General features: G+C 59.1%; 1 protein-coding gene across 2 annotated transcripts; it reads right to left on the reverse strand.

The window, feature by feature from the left end:
• Positions 1-514: 514 nt before the first annotated feature.
• Positions 515-13,120, reverse strand: ZNF683 (zinc finger protein 683). Of its 2 annotated transcripts, XM_074934297.1 has the most exons (6): positions 12,950-13,120; positions 9,049-9,168; positions 6,265-6,505; positions 3,895-4,898; positions 2,733-2,861; positions 515-2,236 (listed from the first exon to the last, which is right to left on the reverse strand). In XM_074934297.1, the coding sequence occupies exons 1-6, from the start codon at positions 13,118-13,120 to the stop codon at positions 1,724-1,726; spliced, it is 2,178 nt and encodes a 725-aa protein (XP_074790398.1). In that variant the 3' UTR covers positions 515-1,723. The 2 variants fall into 2 exon arrangements, with proteins under 2 accessions (XP_074790398.1, XP_074790399.1); XM_074934298.1 differs by lacking the exons at positions 9,049-9,168; positions 12,950-13,120 and adding an exon at positions 7,120-7,245.
• Between the last annotated feature and the right edge of the window lie 3,170 nt (positions 13,121-16,290).

The following is a 16,290-nucleotide window of genomic DNA, read 5'->3' on the forward strand; positions in this document are numbered from 1 at the left end:
GGGGAAAGGATGTGAAGGAGCTATGGGGTGAGGGGACAGACCGGTGAGTGGGGAGCAGGAAAGCAGTGGGATGTCCCATGGGGTGTTCTGGGCTGGCGGGGCCATCCTACCACTACGGGTTTCCCTAGGGCTGGGCAGATGTCCCAGGGCACTGCCCTAGACAGAGATCGAGTAGCTAACGGGGGTAGAAGGTTGGGCATAGCCTAAATGTCCCCCCGCCCCAGGAGCCGTCTTCCTGCCCCCAGAATCAGCCCCCGCTGACCCCACTTTCTCCCTCCCTCCATTTCAGCGCTCTATGCCAGCAAAGTGCCCAAGGAATACACAAAGGCCCTGGCCAGGGCTGCAGCCAGCCGAGAAATAAATAAAAAAGGAAGGGCAAGTCAAATGTGAGGGTGGCGGCCCCATCGGGGATACCTGAGAAAGTCACAGACCAGGGAGGTTGGCACAGCCCGAGATCGCGGGGGAGGGGGGGGGGGCAACAGGAGAAGTTAAAGCTCTTTCCATAGGCCAGGCTGGGGCCCCTGGCTTGTACTGAGTGCAGCTCCCTGACCCCACATGAGGGGCACTGGAGAGATTAAAGCTTTGTATAGACAGGGACGAAGTCTTGCTCCTATACCAGGTCCCCCCTCTTCCCCCCGAGAGGTTAAAGCTCATTCCATAGACCAGAGAAAGGAGTCCCTTGGTTTTGTACCTTCGTGTGGCTTGGATGGTGCCCTCAGGGGCTGTGGGCAGGACCAGACGTGGCACTTCGAGGGTTCATCACAGATTCCCGTGCTGTGACACTGGAGGTCAGGAGAGGAGGCTGCAGGAGCTGGGAAGGGCTTGGCAGATCCCAGTTTTTGGTATCTCTCTACAGGGCCTGGGGCCCGGAAGTCGCTGTGGTGCGGAAGGAAATCAGGTCCCAGTGGGATGGCGGAGCTGACCGCAGCTGGTTCTTGGCCAGCCCGGGGTTCCTGCCACCCTGGCCTAGCCTCCTGGTGAGCAGGGTGGCATCACTTTTAAAGGGGAGGTTTGGGCCTTCACAGAGATAACCCAGACCGGGCAGCTCCCGGAGTTCTGGGACAGGTTAGGGGTCTTGACCTGCACCTTACCCGTGGCCTGGAGAGAGAACCCAGGGAAGGGCTTTCCCTGGATCCCTGCAGGCCCCTAGGCTGAGGGCACTGCTACGGGGCTGGAGCTCATGTAAAAGCCCAGGTGTCAGCCCCCCGCTCAGTGCTGAGACTGGGGAGGCCAGTGCGAGAAACAAAGCCCCCTCCTAGCCCTGTCTGCAGAGCGGGAGGCGATACCCACAGCTCCCTGGCACCCGCTTCACCCTGCGGACACATCCATGGCCCCAATCAAAATCCCAGGCTGCTGTACCCCAGCCCAGCCCCTGGCACCCAGGGCTGGTCCGTGGGACCCAGAGAGGAAGATACAGAGCCCATAGGAGTCTCTAAGGGCTTGGTCTTTTGCCTAGCCCTGGCCCAGAGGAACCATAGCATCAGAATATCAGAGTTGGAAGGGCCCTCAGGAGGTCATCTAGTCCAACCCCTCTGCTCAAAGCAGGACCAATCCCCAATTATTTTTTTTTGGCCCAGATCCCTACATGGCCCCCTCAAGGATTGAACTCACAACCCTGGGTTTAGCAGGCCAACGCTCAAACCACTGAGCTATCCCTGACCACAGCTAGCCAAGGCCCCCCATTGGGCATGGGGTCCGGTCCAGTCCCAGCCGAGCGAGCGGCTCAGGCCGGCTGCAACGGGAAGTCTTCCTGCTTGACAGAGACACTGTAGTGGGGCAGGGGCAGGAGCGGCAGCTGTTTGCGGAGGCCCGGCGAGCAGGGGCCCTTGTCCCTGGGGGGCTGCCCACGCCTGCCAGTCTCCATCTCCCTGCGGATGAGATCCTCCAGGGGCCCGGGAGCCCCTTCCCCCTGCAGGCGCTCGGCATCCAGGCTGAAGTCGAAGCGGTCGATCAGGGCGTTGAGGCGGCCAAGCTGGGCGGGGGGGCCGGCAGCGCCGGGGGCCAGCGGGCAGCAGCCGCGGCGGTGCAGCGCCAGGCTGAAGGGGTGGATGTAGGCCTTGGGGCAGCTGGGGCAGCGGTGCGGGCGCTCGCGCTCGTGCAGCCGCTCGTGCAGCTTGAGGTGGACGTGCTGGGTGAAGCGGCCCTGGCACTGGCGGCACCGGTAAGGCCGCTCGCCCGAGTGCAGCCGCAGGTGGGTCTTGAGGTTGCTGGTGCTGCTGAAGCGCTTGTGGCAGACCTGCATAGGGGCGGACGCGTGTCAGACCCACAGCTGGCAGCCGGCCTGCCGGCCGGCCGCCACAGCCCCCAGGCTCAGCCCCCCCCCGGCCTGCCCCCGGGCCTGCGGCGAGGATCAGCCTCGCTGGGGGCGACTCCAGGCCCGTCCGTGGAGCTGGGCTCACTCAGCCCAGGGCAGAATTTGGTCCTGTTCCTGCTCAGGGCCCTCCTGTCCCTGTGCCTTGGGCTCAGTGTCCAGCTGATTCCTCGTCCCCCCGACAACCGTTATCCACCCTCCCACTGCCCAGCAACCGAGGCCCAGCTGGGTCTCTGCCCCCCATATTGATGTCATTGCCCCTCCTTCAACACCATTCCAACAGGCTGCCCAATGGACAGTGCCCCACACTCTCAGACCTCCGAGTCAACCGCCCCCACGCCGGCATGGGCTCAGATGGGCCCTGAGGCCCCTTTCCCAGCACCGCAGCCTTTAGCAGGAGGAAGGAGGGAGCGTCACCTACCAGGCATTTGTGAGGTTTCTCGCCCGTATGCACCAGGTGGTGCTTCTGCAGGTGAGCCAGCTGCGTGAAACACTTCTTGCAGATGTGGCACTGGAAGGGTCTCTCGCCGCTGTGCACCCTCAGATGGACCTGCAGGGAGCACAGGGGGCAGGGCAGGGTGGGGAAAGAAAGAAAGAAAGAAAGAAAGAAAGAAAGAAAGAAAGAAAGATGGGAAAGTGCAGGAGTAAGAGCATGGTCGGAGGTCAGGGGTTTGAGAAAAGCGAGGGATTGAGGGAGAGAAGCGAGAGACATTTCCATTAGGCGATGGAGCCTCTTGCTCCGAGAGGCGATTGTCCCTCTGAGTTGGGCTCTCCTCATCTGGGGGATGGATGAGCAGGGATAATGGGGGAGCCTGAATGTCTCTTGCTGGCCAGGATGGGGGCCCTCTCCTGGGCTGGCTCTTCCCTCCTGCCTGGAACCTTTGGGGCAAGACGGGGAACATCCTGGCTTTCCCCATCTGGGCTGTGCTGTGCTAATGAGAGAGAGAGCCTGGGAAAATCCTCCTGCAATGTGATCCAGGTGCTGGATCCAAGACAGGGGACATGCCCCAAGCTGCTGAGATAACACAGAGGAAGAGCAAAGACGTCTGAGGGGACTCTAGTGATGTCCTCCCAGATCCCACCCCTGATCAGCTTGCGACCGAAGCCCACCCATGAAGCACAATCCCGGGTAGCCCAGTGTCCGGCTATTAACATAATGGAACATCTTCAGCCATAATGATTTGTGACTGGGAGACCTAGGAGGTGGGTGAGACGTGACTCTAAAGGCTGCTGAGAAGGATGGAGACTGACTGATTAAGGAAGAGGCATGGGAGGGTATTTACCAAACGAGGAGGTACTTTTCATCCATAGTGCTCAAAGCAGAGGTGAGTCGGTATCATTATACCCATTTGACAGATGGAGAAAACTGAGGCACAGAGCAGGGACATGACTGGCCCAAGGTCGCACAGTGGGTAGAGTCAAGAATACAACCTGGGTCTCCAGACTCTCAGCCTAGTGCCCTAGCCACTAGACCATGCTGCCTCTGAAGAAGCTAGCAGGACCACACTGATGTGGGCTGGGAGGGGCGAGGCTGCTGCTGATGGAGGAAGGTGGGAGACTGGCCCGAGGTGGCTTTTTGGTACCTTGAGGTTGGAGAGCTGCCCGAAGCTCTTGGCGCAGATGTTGCACTCGTATTTGATCTTGCCGTTCTGCTTCTTCAGAGGGTAGGGCACGGGCGTGGTACCCAAGCGGCCGGACGGCGGGCAGAACTTTGGCATGCTGAGATTGATGGCCTCCAGTGGGTGGGCAAGCAGGGAGGTAGGTTTCTGTTGCTGAACTTCAGAGGTATATGAGGTGCCCCCGGCAGGGGACAAATACTGCTTTGGTCCATTGTCCAAGCCTGGAAAGGAGAAAGCCCCGCTTTGGAGGGCGATTAAAACATCCTGTGGCTTCCGGAGCTCGTGGGCTTCCTGTTTTTCATGAGGCAAGACAGTTGCGTAGAGGCCTGGGTATGGAGATGTCCCATCTCCCCGGGCATGGGTGTAGACCTGAGGATCCTGCGACGGCAACCCCAAGGGAGGGATTTCCCCGGCCCTGCTCAGGGGCAGTGCTGGCAGGAAAGGCATGGCTTGTGGGGGCAGCACAAACCGGGGGGAGTGGGCAGGGATGGTGCCGCAGGCGTGAAGATACGGCTGGGGCAGGTGGCCCGTCGGCAGATACAGGGGGCAGGAGGGGTAGAGGCTGCTAAGGCAGCACTGCAGCTCCTTGCACAGCGAGGTAGTTGGGCCGTACGGGCAGAAGCCAAGGACTGCCTGGTTCCTGGGGCTTGCGGCTCTTTGGCTGGGCTTCTCGGGTGCCCCTTCCTTGCCAGGGGCACTGGGGAAAGGGCTACGTCCCAGGGGCCACGGCTTGACTTCCTGGGGGAGCTGCCCGCTCAGCACCGCACGTCGGCATCCTGCTGGGCTCGGCGGCACGCCCCTGTCCAGTGCTTCCACGTCAACGCTCTCATCTTCATCGCCCTCTTCCGCCTCCTTGCTCTGTGCGTGCTTCGCTGTGGGGTTTGGGTTGGCGGCAGAGCCCCCCTGTGATGGCTGAGGCCCTGGCGTGGCGGGGGCCTCTGTGGTGGATTTCCAGAGACCATCGTGCTCTGGAGAGAAAGAAGCAAGCACACATGTTACCACCCACGTTCCGGGTCCCGGCTTTGCCAGGAAGTGTCACTGGCAGGGTAATCCCACCCCCACCCCACCCCGGGTTTTCCATCCAGACACTGTGAGTGACTATTGATTCACCTGGCTGTTTATTCATATCCTGTCCTAGGCTCCCATCCCAGGCTCCAAGCACCTAAGACACGTTAAATGCAGACAAGCCCCCAGGGCCCTGCAGCCAGGCCTGCCGTATAGTAGACAGAACACAGGTCCTGTTCTCAGGTGGTTGTGTCCATCGGTGGAAATCCCATCATCACCAAGGGTGATCTCGCAAGACCCCGGGTTGTGGGTAAGATTTCCACCCTTGTGGGACCAGCTGCACCCCCGCGCCTTTCACCAGCGCTAAATTCATTTTTCGGGACAGCTCCTCATCTGGCCTGGAGCGAGGCCGATGACTAGAGATGGACAGAGATTACTAGATTACTAGATTTCAGAGTAACAGCCGTGTTAGTCTGTATTCGCAAAAAGAAAAGGAGGACTTGTGGCACCTTAGAAACTAACCAATTTATTTGAGCATAAGCTTTCGTGAGCTACAGCTCACTTGCATCCGATGAAGCTGTAGCTCACGAAAGCTTATGCTCAAATAAATTGGTTAGTCTCTAAGGTGCCACAAGTCCTCCTTTTCTAGATTACTAGAGATGGACAGGTCAGTTTGCGTGAAATAAGGATTGAACTGGCCCAGACTCAGGCTGAACCATGAACCCCGATTGGAAGATCCACGTCAGTTCAGCGAAGGTTGTCCATTTCCCTGGAAGCAGCTGTGCTCACGCACAGAGAGGAAAGCCGGGCTGGGAGCCTGTGCCCTTCAACCTGGCCTGCTCCCCTGCCTGAGAGTCACTCCATCACCTGCGGGACCTGACCTGCCCCTACTCCCTGCCACTTTGCAGGAAACTCACCTGCACTTGATGTCCCTCCCCTATTTCATGGGGGATCAGCTGGCACCTGGAGCTCACCTCCACACCCACCCACACTCAAGGCTCAGGGCTGGGCTGGCACCCAGTCACTGCCCCAGTGACCTGCTGCTTCTGGGCACGGGCCAGGCAGCCTGTGATCAGCTGAGCTCCAGAGCAGAGTATCCGCGATCCATGGGCCTGGCTCAACTGGCAGGCGTTCTGTGCAAACCCAGACACGTGCAGGATGGCAGACACACGTGCACAACCCCACATGCCACCCCCTCCTTCGGGGCACAGCCCCCTGGCATGACTCCCCCTCTCCCCCATTACAGCCAGACTCTCTCTGGGTCCGCTGTACATCTCAGATACAGAGGCACGCCAGCCACCCCCATACCCCGCCCCGGACGCTCCTCACCGAGCTCCCCCGGCAGCGGGCACTGCAACCGCTCAGCAAACTCGTGGCTGTACCACACCAGGAGCTCGGCACCCGTCACGATGGGCTTCAGGGTGTAGAAGTAAATCTCCAGGCCGTTCTGGCAGGCCACCAGGTTCTGGGCCGGGGCGTCAGGGGTGGGGTTGACGTAGCGCATCCAGTTACTGCGGCGTGGGTCATGGGCGTCGATGAAATGGTGAAGCTCGCCCCATGGGGCGTAAATCTGTAGGAGGCAGAAGGGAAGAGACAGTCTGGTTAGCCACAGAGCTGGGGGCGCTTAGTGAAACGAGCATCCCCTGCCGGTGCATCTGGCAGGAGGTTTACGCTGCCTCTGGGGCCTCCAGGGTTGTGCCCACTAGGTTGGTCACTGATGGTGATGGGTACTTGGTCACCCAGTTTTGTTATCCCCCTTTAACAGTCACGGGATGCTGTCTTGGAGGGAAGTGACTTGCCCCGTGTCGGGTCCGCATGGAAGAGAACCCAGGAATCCTGGCTCTCAGCTGCAAGTTGAATCCACCGGAGCAAGCTCTCTCCCAGAGTCAGGAATAGAAACCAGGAGTCCTGACTCTCCCTATCCACGAGTTCCATGCACCGGCACACAGCTGTTCCTTTCGCTTTCACAAAGCCAACCGCTCCCTGCCAGGGGTCAGCCCCAGAGGCAATGTTACCCTCCGCCCAAACGGGTCCAGCTCAAAAAGGCTGGAAGAACCAATGTTCTGAGCACCTCAGCCATGAAGCGTCTGCGCCGTGAGCAGCTGCTGAGAGCGACGAGGTCCCAAGTACATGCGACACTTACAGCCTGTCTGTGATCTCTCTCTCTCTCCCTGTCACACTCACCCTGTGGGGTTCTCATGAGTCACTACCAGAGCACTGGGCACAGGAGGAGCTTTATCCCAGCCCCTGCTGACATCACCCCACGCGGGGAGAGTTTTGGTTTCAAACTCAGCAGCCGCGACCTTCGCCTCTGTGGTGTTTTTTGGCACCCGACTTGGTTCTGCCTCCCAGCAGGAGGAACTGGGCAGGGGCCCAGAAAGGGCTGGTCCGTTCCCCTTGTCGCTCCGGGAGGCAAACAGCTCAGAGCCGCCCGGTGCTTTGAAGAGCAGGAAGAGCTGACAAAGGCCGGAGGGCTAAACACTGGCTGGCGAGCAGCCATGGGATTATTTCCTTTTAAGAAACAACAAAAATGAACCAAAGCAAAAAAAAGAAAAAAAAAGCCCCCAAACCAAAACACTCCCCAGCAAGCACTGGGGCATGCTGTCGGCCACCTGAAATTCCCAGCACAAATGGGAAATGCAGAAAGGGGCTTTCACTTGCAGTTTGACCAGCAGAAGTTCCCCTCCTCTCCGCCTCCCCCGGGCACGGGTTACTCTGTGTAAATAACCCAGGGCAGGGTTGTCTAATGGTGAGAGCACAGGACAGGGAGCAGGGGCGGGCCTCCTTTCCTGAGTTCTGTTGCTGTGCCTGCCAGAGTTGCCTCACTTTCTTGCTCCATGCCTCAGTTTCCCCATCTGTAAAGGAGGGGTAGCCATACTGAGCCGCCTTGCACAGGGGATTGAGAGACTTAATTCCCTGACGTATGTGAAGTGCTTTGAAGGAAGGTGCAATAAAAGAGCAAATGATCATTCCGAGTACGTCGCTATTGTGGGCCCAGGGCGTGACCGCAGCTCGGGCAGACATTCCCGAGCTAGCTTTAACCTAGCTAGCTCAGGGGCTGGAGCGGTGAAGCTACGGCAGCATGTACGTCAGCACAGGCTGGCCCCGCAAGCAACGACCCGGGGCTTGTACTGCCGCTGAAGCACACCCGGCAGCGGCTCCACGGCTCCGGGACCAGAGGTAGTTACATTAAAGCTAGCTCGGGTGTGGGGGCTGGAGCTGCAGACACATCCTTAACCGGCAGCCCCCGGATGGACTCCAGGCCCTGGACAGGTGAGAGGCTCTGGTCAGGACACCCAGATGTGACGCATTCTCCCATTAGGACTCTGTCCCCAGCCACACCATCTGCCCATCAGCATGCTGGGGCATCGATACAGCACCCACTCGCGGAGACACTGCTTCTGGCAATGCTGTAGAGTCCCTGGACTCTTCCCTGGCAGCCATGAGATCCCGTGCGATCCCAGCCACCCAAGCCCTATATGGCTACACGAGTGGAAGGCAGTGCCCTCAAAGGTCCGGCTATGGCGCTGGGGGACCAGACTGGGGATGGAGGCAGAGTGCTCTGGAGACAGCAAAACCTTCCCACAAGGAGGTTCCCTGATTCAAGTGTCTTCCAAAGACTGTGCCAGAGGCCGGCCCACGCTGCGTCCAGCTCTGGGAAGATGCCAGTGACTGTCTCCCAGGTACTGGCACCCTGATGGCCTCGTGCCCACTGAGCTCGCCTGCTGCCAGACAACCTGGCAGGAGGCAAGGAGTCCCAGGTCAATGGGGCAGGTTGGGGCCAGTGGAGCTGAGCAGGGCTCGGGAGGAGCGGAGGGCCTGGCAGAAGCAGGTTGTCTCATAGTGCTGGTGACCTAAGCCTTCTAGGGAACGTGCTGCTTGTCTCCGCCCCAGGCACCCTTGGTAGCTGGCTGTTAGAGCAGCCTTCCACCCCCGCAGGAAGCCGCCCGCTCTGGCTGGCTGCCAGGAGCAGAGATATGTCTGGGAGGAAGGCTGCACAGATAGCCCTGCGCAATGGGTGAAAGCCCTCGGGAGAGGACGGCCCCTGGGGCTGGGGAGAACACACCGACCCCGTCACCCTCCCAGCTGGCCTAGGAGGGAGCCGTTACTCACTCTCCAGAAGTGCTTCCTGTCTGCGTTCTTTGGCACGTTCTCTTTGGTGTAGACCTCCCCGACCAGCGGCCCGAAGCACGTGCCTGCCGGGATGTACTCTCGGCTCAGCACCGCCACCACCTGCAGGGGCACGAGCATGCAGTCAGCACCGGCCAGCCCTCCTCCCACGCCTGGGAACAGGCTCCAGGGAACATCCCAGCAGCCTCCTTGGATCCCGAATCTTGACAGCACTCCTGACACACACATACACCCCAAAACTACGCCCCCCTGCACACACACACACAGCCATTCCCCTTCCCCCATGCAATACGCCCCGTGCACCCTCCCACCACTGCAGCCCAAGGCCCCCCGCCACCTCCCCGCTCCCCTGTGGCAGGCCTCGCTGTCACCGCCAATGCAACCCAGCTGGGGAGACCAGATTTTGGTGGCGGAGCAAACAGGTGATGGACAGCACTGTCCGTGGGATCAGTCTGGCGTTAATTAGCCCAGGCCCCTGACACAGTAATCCCTAAACGGGATTAGGCAGACCCTTCGTTGAGGGGGAGAGCAGCACAGATGAGCCGCGTTAGACTGTGAATGAAAGTTTTTCCGATTCCCATCAGAGTGTTAGGAACTGGCTCCTGCTGCCCCTTCCTGGGGCCGGAGCCTCTCAAAGAACCCCGGAGCCTCCCCAAAACACTCCAGCCTTGCTACACCCAGAGACGCCTTCAGTCCTGCCACGAGGAGAGACGCTGCACACGGGGCAGCGTGTCTCTTCCAGCGGGCTCAGAGACGGGCCTGGGCCGGAACACGCCGGGTCTGGCCTCCCCTGGCCCAAAGGCTGGTGACCTGCAGGGCTGGATGCAAACTCTGCCGGTGCGAAGGGGCGAGGAGAAATTCCAGCTGCCCGCAGGCCCGCACTGCGAGGGGTTTGGACTGGGATCTGGCCACTTGCGTCTGTAGCTGGCTCGTTGCACGAACGCACCCTTCTCTGCCTCCTCCCACTGGGCGAGGGCAGGCACTCGTGGCCTCAGCATCAGCTGCCAGCAAACGCAGCGTCCTTGCACGTGGAGCCTGCAAAGGCAGCTGGCGTGGGGAAAGCCGCCCCTCCACCCTAGCAAAGGGGCAGCGTGGGAGTCGAATCCCCTGCCTCTGCCGCACCCTCCCTCTCGCTCATCCCGCTCCTCAGCCCTGTTCCCTTCGCCCTCTCCTGGGTTGCCCTTGGGTGCACAGAACTGGGGGGATTTCCTCCACACTGGAGGGAAATTGTACAGGAGGGAAGTGCGTCTTCTGCTCTGCTTTCCCATCCCCCATCCCGCCCCTTCCTCCTCCTCCTCCTCCTCCTCCCGATCCTGCAGCACTCTGTCCCTCACCCACCCCCCGCAACCCTCCCAACACAGGAGAGCTGGGAAGGGGAGCAGGCATATGTGTTAATCAGAGCGCTCCCCTGGCGGGTTCCCAGCCGCAGGCCCACGGATCGGGCTGAGACGGCCGCGGGGCTGGAGGCAGGAGAGGCGTGGGGGCAGGCACGGGGTGGGGGACCAGCAGGGGTCTGACTAATATCTTACCCCCGCTTGTCACCGTGGCTCATTGCCCCTTCTTTCCCTACCCACCCCTCAGCTCCCTCCCCCTCCCGCCACGTGCTCTCTGCACAATGGGACGGCCAAGCTTGGTCAGGCACCTCCATTTAGCCGGGGAGCCAGCAGCGCCCACAGCCCATGTGGGCTTTGCTCATCTGCACAGGGTGAGCACGGCTGCAAGGAGGGAGGGGCACCTGCCCAGGCAGGAGGGAGGGTCCCAGAAGAGGCTGATGTGGGGACTGCCCCAGTTCACTCCAGGGTAATTTTGCCCTTGACTGGATTGGGACCAAGTTGCGTGAGGCTCCCCTCGGCTTGGCTTGGCATGCCCAGGGCTATCACCAGGTGGCAGAGGAACTCCGGCCCAGGGGAGTGTCCCACCAGATCCTCTCCCAGCCGGGCACATCAACGCACCTCCTGTTCCAGCTGCGTCAGCAAGTCTGGTGTAATACACCGGGGCCTTTCTCCCGCGGGAGGCACAGGAAAACCCCAGCCTTTCCTTGCTCGGATCCCAGTGCCAGGCAGGGTTAGTTCACCCCTTCCACCCGGGACAGCCTGACACCGCAGGAAAACCCCAGCCTGACCCAGCTGCTGGGAATGTCCCTGCTCCCTCGCTTCCACTTCCTTTGCTTGCTGCCCTTCCCAGCCCCTCTGAACGCCTCGCTCCACCCTCGACTCACCGTTCCTCCTCTGCATTTCCTTCCTTCCCAGCAGCAGCCCCCGCCCCGCCACTGCCCCCTCACACACACTCACATTTTCTGCTGGTAGATGGGGCTAGAAAGCATCCCCTCCACGGGAGGGTGGAAAGCTTGGCACGGTGCGGGGAGCGGGGAGTGGGAATCCCAGCGAAGGGTTTGCTCTGTGCTCACCCCCACCCCGAGAGCAGCCACCCAGCCCATGTTCCCACCCGCACACAAGTCAGGAGAGGCCCGTCCCCACCCCCACCCCCTACTGTGCCTGTCCCTAGCTCTAGGCATGGCCTACCCACTGGGCTGGTGCTCGGCACCTGGAAATCTGCCACCACCGGCTCCCTCGGAATGGCAGCAGGGTCTAGTGCTCGCACCCTGGGGGTGGGGGATGCAATCAGGGCCCCCCTGGTTTGCTAGCTGCCAGGGCCTCCACTTGCCCCTGGGCCTTTGTGGGGACAGAGAAAGACAAGGTGGCAAGTTCTCGGGGCACTTCCTGGGTGAAGGCGGAGGGTTAACGCTGGGAGTCAGAGCCAGGGAGCCTGTGAGACATCACCAGGCTGCCCACCGCCATGGCATGCCACCCCACCACCACGTGTGGTACCCTGCCAGCGGCGACAGGCCTAGGGCTCCGAGCACAGGCCGCGGCCGGGCAGGGCTCCCTGTCCGAAGGGAATGTGCCCTCCTCCCTCACTCCACCAGCTGGGCACCTGCCCCGACAAGGCCAGGCTGCAGGGAGGAGAGGGCTGGGAGGGAGGGGAAGGTTAATGTCTTCGTGGCTGCGCGTCTCGCTCTCCTGCTTTGATGGGAGGAAGCCGAGCCCAGAGGCTGTCACTTGGTGAATACCACAGGCAGATACAGCCCTCGCGGGGCCTGCCTGGGAGCTTCCTCCCTTGCAGTCACACCCTGGAGGCTCAGGCTCCTTTGGCTGTCACCGCACCCGCCCAGCCCCGGCTGCTTTCATTTCACCCCTCAGGAAGCAGCAAGACGGGAGCGTGAACGCCGGCCCGTCTGTGTGCAGGCCTGCTGGTGAGCCCCCGCTGATGGTGTGCGATAAGCCCGGGTGGCAGATTGCAAGTGAGGAGCATGTTCGATCCCGCCCGCTGGTGACTGTGGTCTGTCGGTGTTAGGTGTGCACCCAGGTATGTGCGTGCGTGTGAGCATGAGCACAGGGGTGTACGCATGCGAGCGTTCACACGCTTGTGTCTGCACGTTAGCACGCGCGCGTATTAGTGTGTTCACATGCATGTATATGAGCACGAGCAGGTGTGTTTGCACAGTCGCATGTTCACTAGCAGGTCCACGTGTACGTTCACGGGGGGGGGTGCGTATGTATGTGAGAATGTGCACAAGTGTCTTGCACGTCCCTCAGCCCGCGCCGCTTCCAGCAGCTCCCATGGGCCTGAAGCCGCGAACCACGGCCATTGGGAGCCGCGATCAGCCGAACTGCGGACGCGGCAGGTAAACAAACTGGCCCGGCCCGCCAGGAGCTTTCCCCACTCAAGTGGGGGAACAAGTTTAGGAACCACTGGCCTAGAGCAATGGTCTGACGCCCCCTCCCTGGGGCTGGCGAGGGGGCACCTCAACGCCCCTCCTTTTGTCCCATTGCCTTGGCCGGGGCTCCCAGGAAAAGCCGAGCCCTTGGTGCCTGCAACTCACCTTGTGGCTGCTGTTGCGCCGGAAGGCCAAGTTTCGGGGTAAGGAGGCTTGTGCACGAGGGAAGTCGGGGCGCGTGAGCATTTCGCACGGCTGGTCCTTCACGATGTAGGTGCATCGTTCCTGGAAATCTGCCTCCCGCCAGTGCAGCATGGCTCGGCACTCCCCCTTCATCGCCGCTCGCTCGCTTCCCTCTCAGTCTGGCCGCAGCATGGGGGAGCCTGGCACAAGGAGGGCAAGAGCAAACTGCTCAGTCACAGCACCTGACACAGGGGCTGGGGCCATGCAGTAACTGGCTGGGGGGGGTCACTGTGCCTGGGGGCTCGGATCAGACCCATCGGGAAGCTAGGCAGGGAGCTCACACGTCACACCCTACCTCCGGACCCGAATGCAAAAAGCCGGACTCTCCAGGTGTAAATCAGGAGTAACTCCCCTGACAGCAAAGGAGCTACACGGGTGTAAATCTAGTGGAGGTCAGATCAGAATCAAGTTCTCCATCCGAATTACACACTTAACCAGCCTAACCTGCCAGTGACCCAGTCATCTCCAAGGAACCAAGCTCAGGGATCCCCAGGGACCACACAGGGGTCTGTGATGGAGAGGCTGCTGGGCTATGCAGGATCCTCACCCACTGCTAAATTAACCGGGGTGGGACTGTTGCTCCTGGGTGGGTCTTTGTGGCTCAGGCCAAGTGTGGTCGCTTAAGAGCAGATGCAGCCGAAGGGAACCAGCTCAGTGATCTATGGTAACATAGGATGGATTTTTCCACCTCCAACATCCCTGCCCCTAAGGAGCTCTACACCCCTGTGTGTTCGCTTCTTTTTAGATCTTCCCCTTCACTCCTAGGGCCGATGGTCACAAAGGAAACACTAACTGGGATCTCCAGCCAGGGGCTCGTTAGCGCCAGCTAGGGGCGGTCTGCAGTAGTCGCTGGAACTTAAAGCAGATCTGCCGAGGAAGGGCAGTTTGAGCTGTGCAGCATACGGCAACCAGACAGCAAATGTGAAAAATCGGGACGGGGGTGGGGGGTAATAGGAGCCTATATAAGAAAAAGACCCCAAAATCAGGACTGTCCCTATAAATTTGGGACATCTGGTCACCCTAGTGCAGCAGGAAGAAAACACAAAAGGCCTGATCCCACGCTGAGCTGGCAGACTTTTTCCGGCCCCTCTGCGCTCTTTTTGCCCCGGGGGTATGACTGCATAGGCAATGGAGAATCAGGCCCAAAGAATCTGCAACTGCAGTGCCAGGACTTGGGCACAGTCCGTCATCCATCCCTCTCTCTACCCCGTGTCCATCCCTGGAGACAAATTCGCTTGGACTGATGCTTTTGTCCCCTGCACTGTCACAAGTCTTGGCCTAAAAAGGTTGCAAAGGACACTTGAAAGTACCCCAGTGCCAGCGGGTCACTGACCCACCAGGGGATCTCACAGCTGACGGCCTGCATGGCTAACACACAACGTGACAAGCAGACACTGGGCAGGAGCATTAGCCCCCAGGACTAGGGGGTCTGAAAACAGAAGCAGTGGCAGGGAGTACCAATGACAGGTTAACCACCGATGGGCGCAGAACCCGTCCCGGTCGGCATGACACAGCTGCCATGTCTGCTTTTCTAGCTGTCCAGCTTACACCAAGTGCGCGGAACATCGTCAGTTCTGCACTGGGCAAATAAAAAAAAATTTTTTTTTTCAAAAAAAGGAGCGGGGCCAGAGGAGTGGAGTCTCCGCCAGGGCAGGAGGGAGGGGGAGTATTTTCTCATAAAAATGAACTGCTCAGATCCATCCCTCCAGCCAGGGCAGGACTGGTCCATACAGTGAATTTTCTTCTCCTGTATCCAGTCTGGTTATAATTGTCTGCGGCTCTGGGGCTTCCCCGCTTCCCTTGGGCAGCTATTCCACACGCTATCGGGAAGTCCTGTCTGACAGTCCACCTCAATTCTCCCAGTTATACCTCCTCGTTCTCCGGGCTCAGATCCGAGACGGTGATTGTCTCTCACGTCATGCACATGCAAGGGCCAGATTTAGGCACCAAAAGAAGGCCCATTGAGGTTGGGCTCTTCTGAAAATCCGGCCCAGGCATCAGTGTTGGGAACTTGGAACTAGCTCTGCACTTTCCAGGCGATCTATCCTCTTGCCAGGACTTTGAAATAACCCCAGGGGGGGAATAGAACTGATTTCGTTATTTTGGAGTGAGTTTGGGAGCGGACGCTCTTATTGCAGGTAAAAGCATCTCACGTCAATTCAGGCAATGCCAAGTGACAAACCATATTAGACTAGGTCAACCTGGGCCCCTTCTAGGCCAAAATAAGCGTGTCCAGACCTGCTGTACCAAGCTAAGTGGAGTACTCAGGAAAAGGGGCAGATGGGGAAAATTCCTAAGGAAAGTTGCTCCGAAATAGCCAGATCAGTGTCGATCCACACCTTTGGGGCAAGCCTATCGTCTCTAACAGATCCTGGGGCTGCCAAAGTCAATTGATTGTAACCGGGAGCAGAACTGAGCCTTTAGCTCGTTTAATCTTTCCAAATAAATTAACCCCTCCTCCCCTTTGTCATTTTTGTGCCTCTTCTCTGAAGCTGGTTCATTTTACCGGCCTCTTTCCTATCCCAATGTGCCCGGAGCTGGATGTGGAATCCTAGCTGTGCTCTTACAATGATCCCAAATCTTTGTCCCCGGCAGGCTCCCAGGGCATTAGGGAGTGGGGATGGGGCTAGCTGGGTCTCCTTTCACCCTGTGGAAGAAAACTCAGTCTTCACTCTTAGGTTGTTTGCAACAAGTCAGAGACAATTTTACTTTCTGGCAATTGCAAGAAGGAAGGCAACAGTTTTGGACAGGGTGTCTGTCCTTATGCAAATCTTCAAAATACAAAACAATATAGAGCAAAATTTTTACCTTTTCAGTATACAAAGCTGTGCCTTGTTTATATATTTTTCTTTCTGATAGCTTATTTGTTTTCAGCATTTCCTGCTAACAATTACATTCCATTGTTATCTCAAGGCAAGGTTAAAAAACAGCTTTGCTTGCAGTTTCCCATACGCTTCACCAGTCCTGTCTCTACAAATCTCGCTTTATTATGGTTCTGTGTTAGCCTGACTGTTGCTCTGTCTCTAACAAACTAAGATGGCTGCCCTCAAAGCCTCTTTTTCCCTCTTCCTACTTCCACAATTTGGTGCCATGACGCGGATGGCAACGCCTGCTGAGACAGCGGTGGCTGCTGCGGACCGTTCCCCTTCCAACCCCATGGCGCCACGATAGAGGTAAGAGACCTTTTGAAATCTCTATTGGGGTATCGGAGGAGGACTGCTCATGTTGCCATCTGTCCCTTTGGGCTTACGCCATCCCAACTT

The sequence above is a fragment of the Natator depressus genome, chromosome 19 (genome assembly GCF_965152275.1).
Source record: "Natator depressus isolate rNatDep1 chromosome 19, rNatDep2.hap1, whole genome shotgun sequence".
Classification (NCBI taxonomy): domain Eukaryota; kingdom Metazoa; phylum Chordata; order Testudines; family Cheloniidae; genus Natator; species Natator depressus.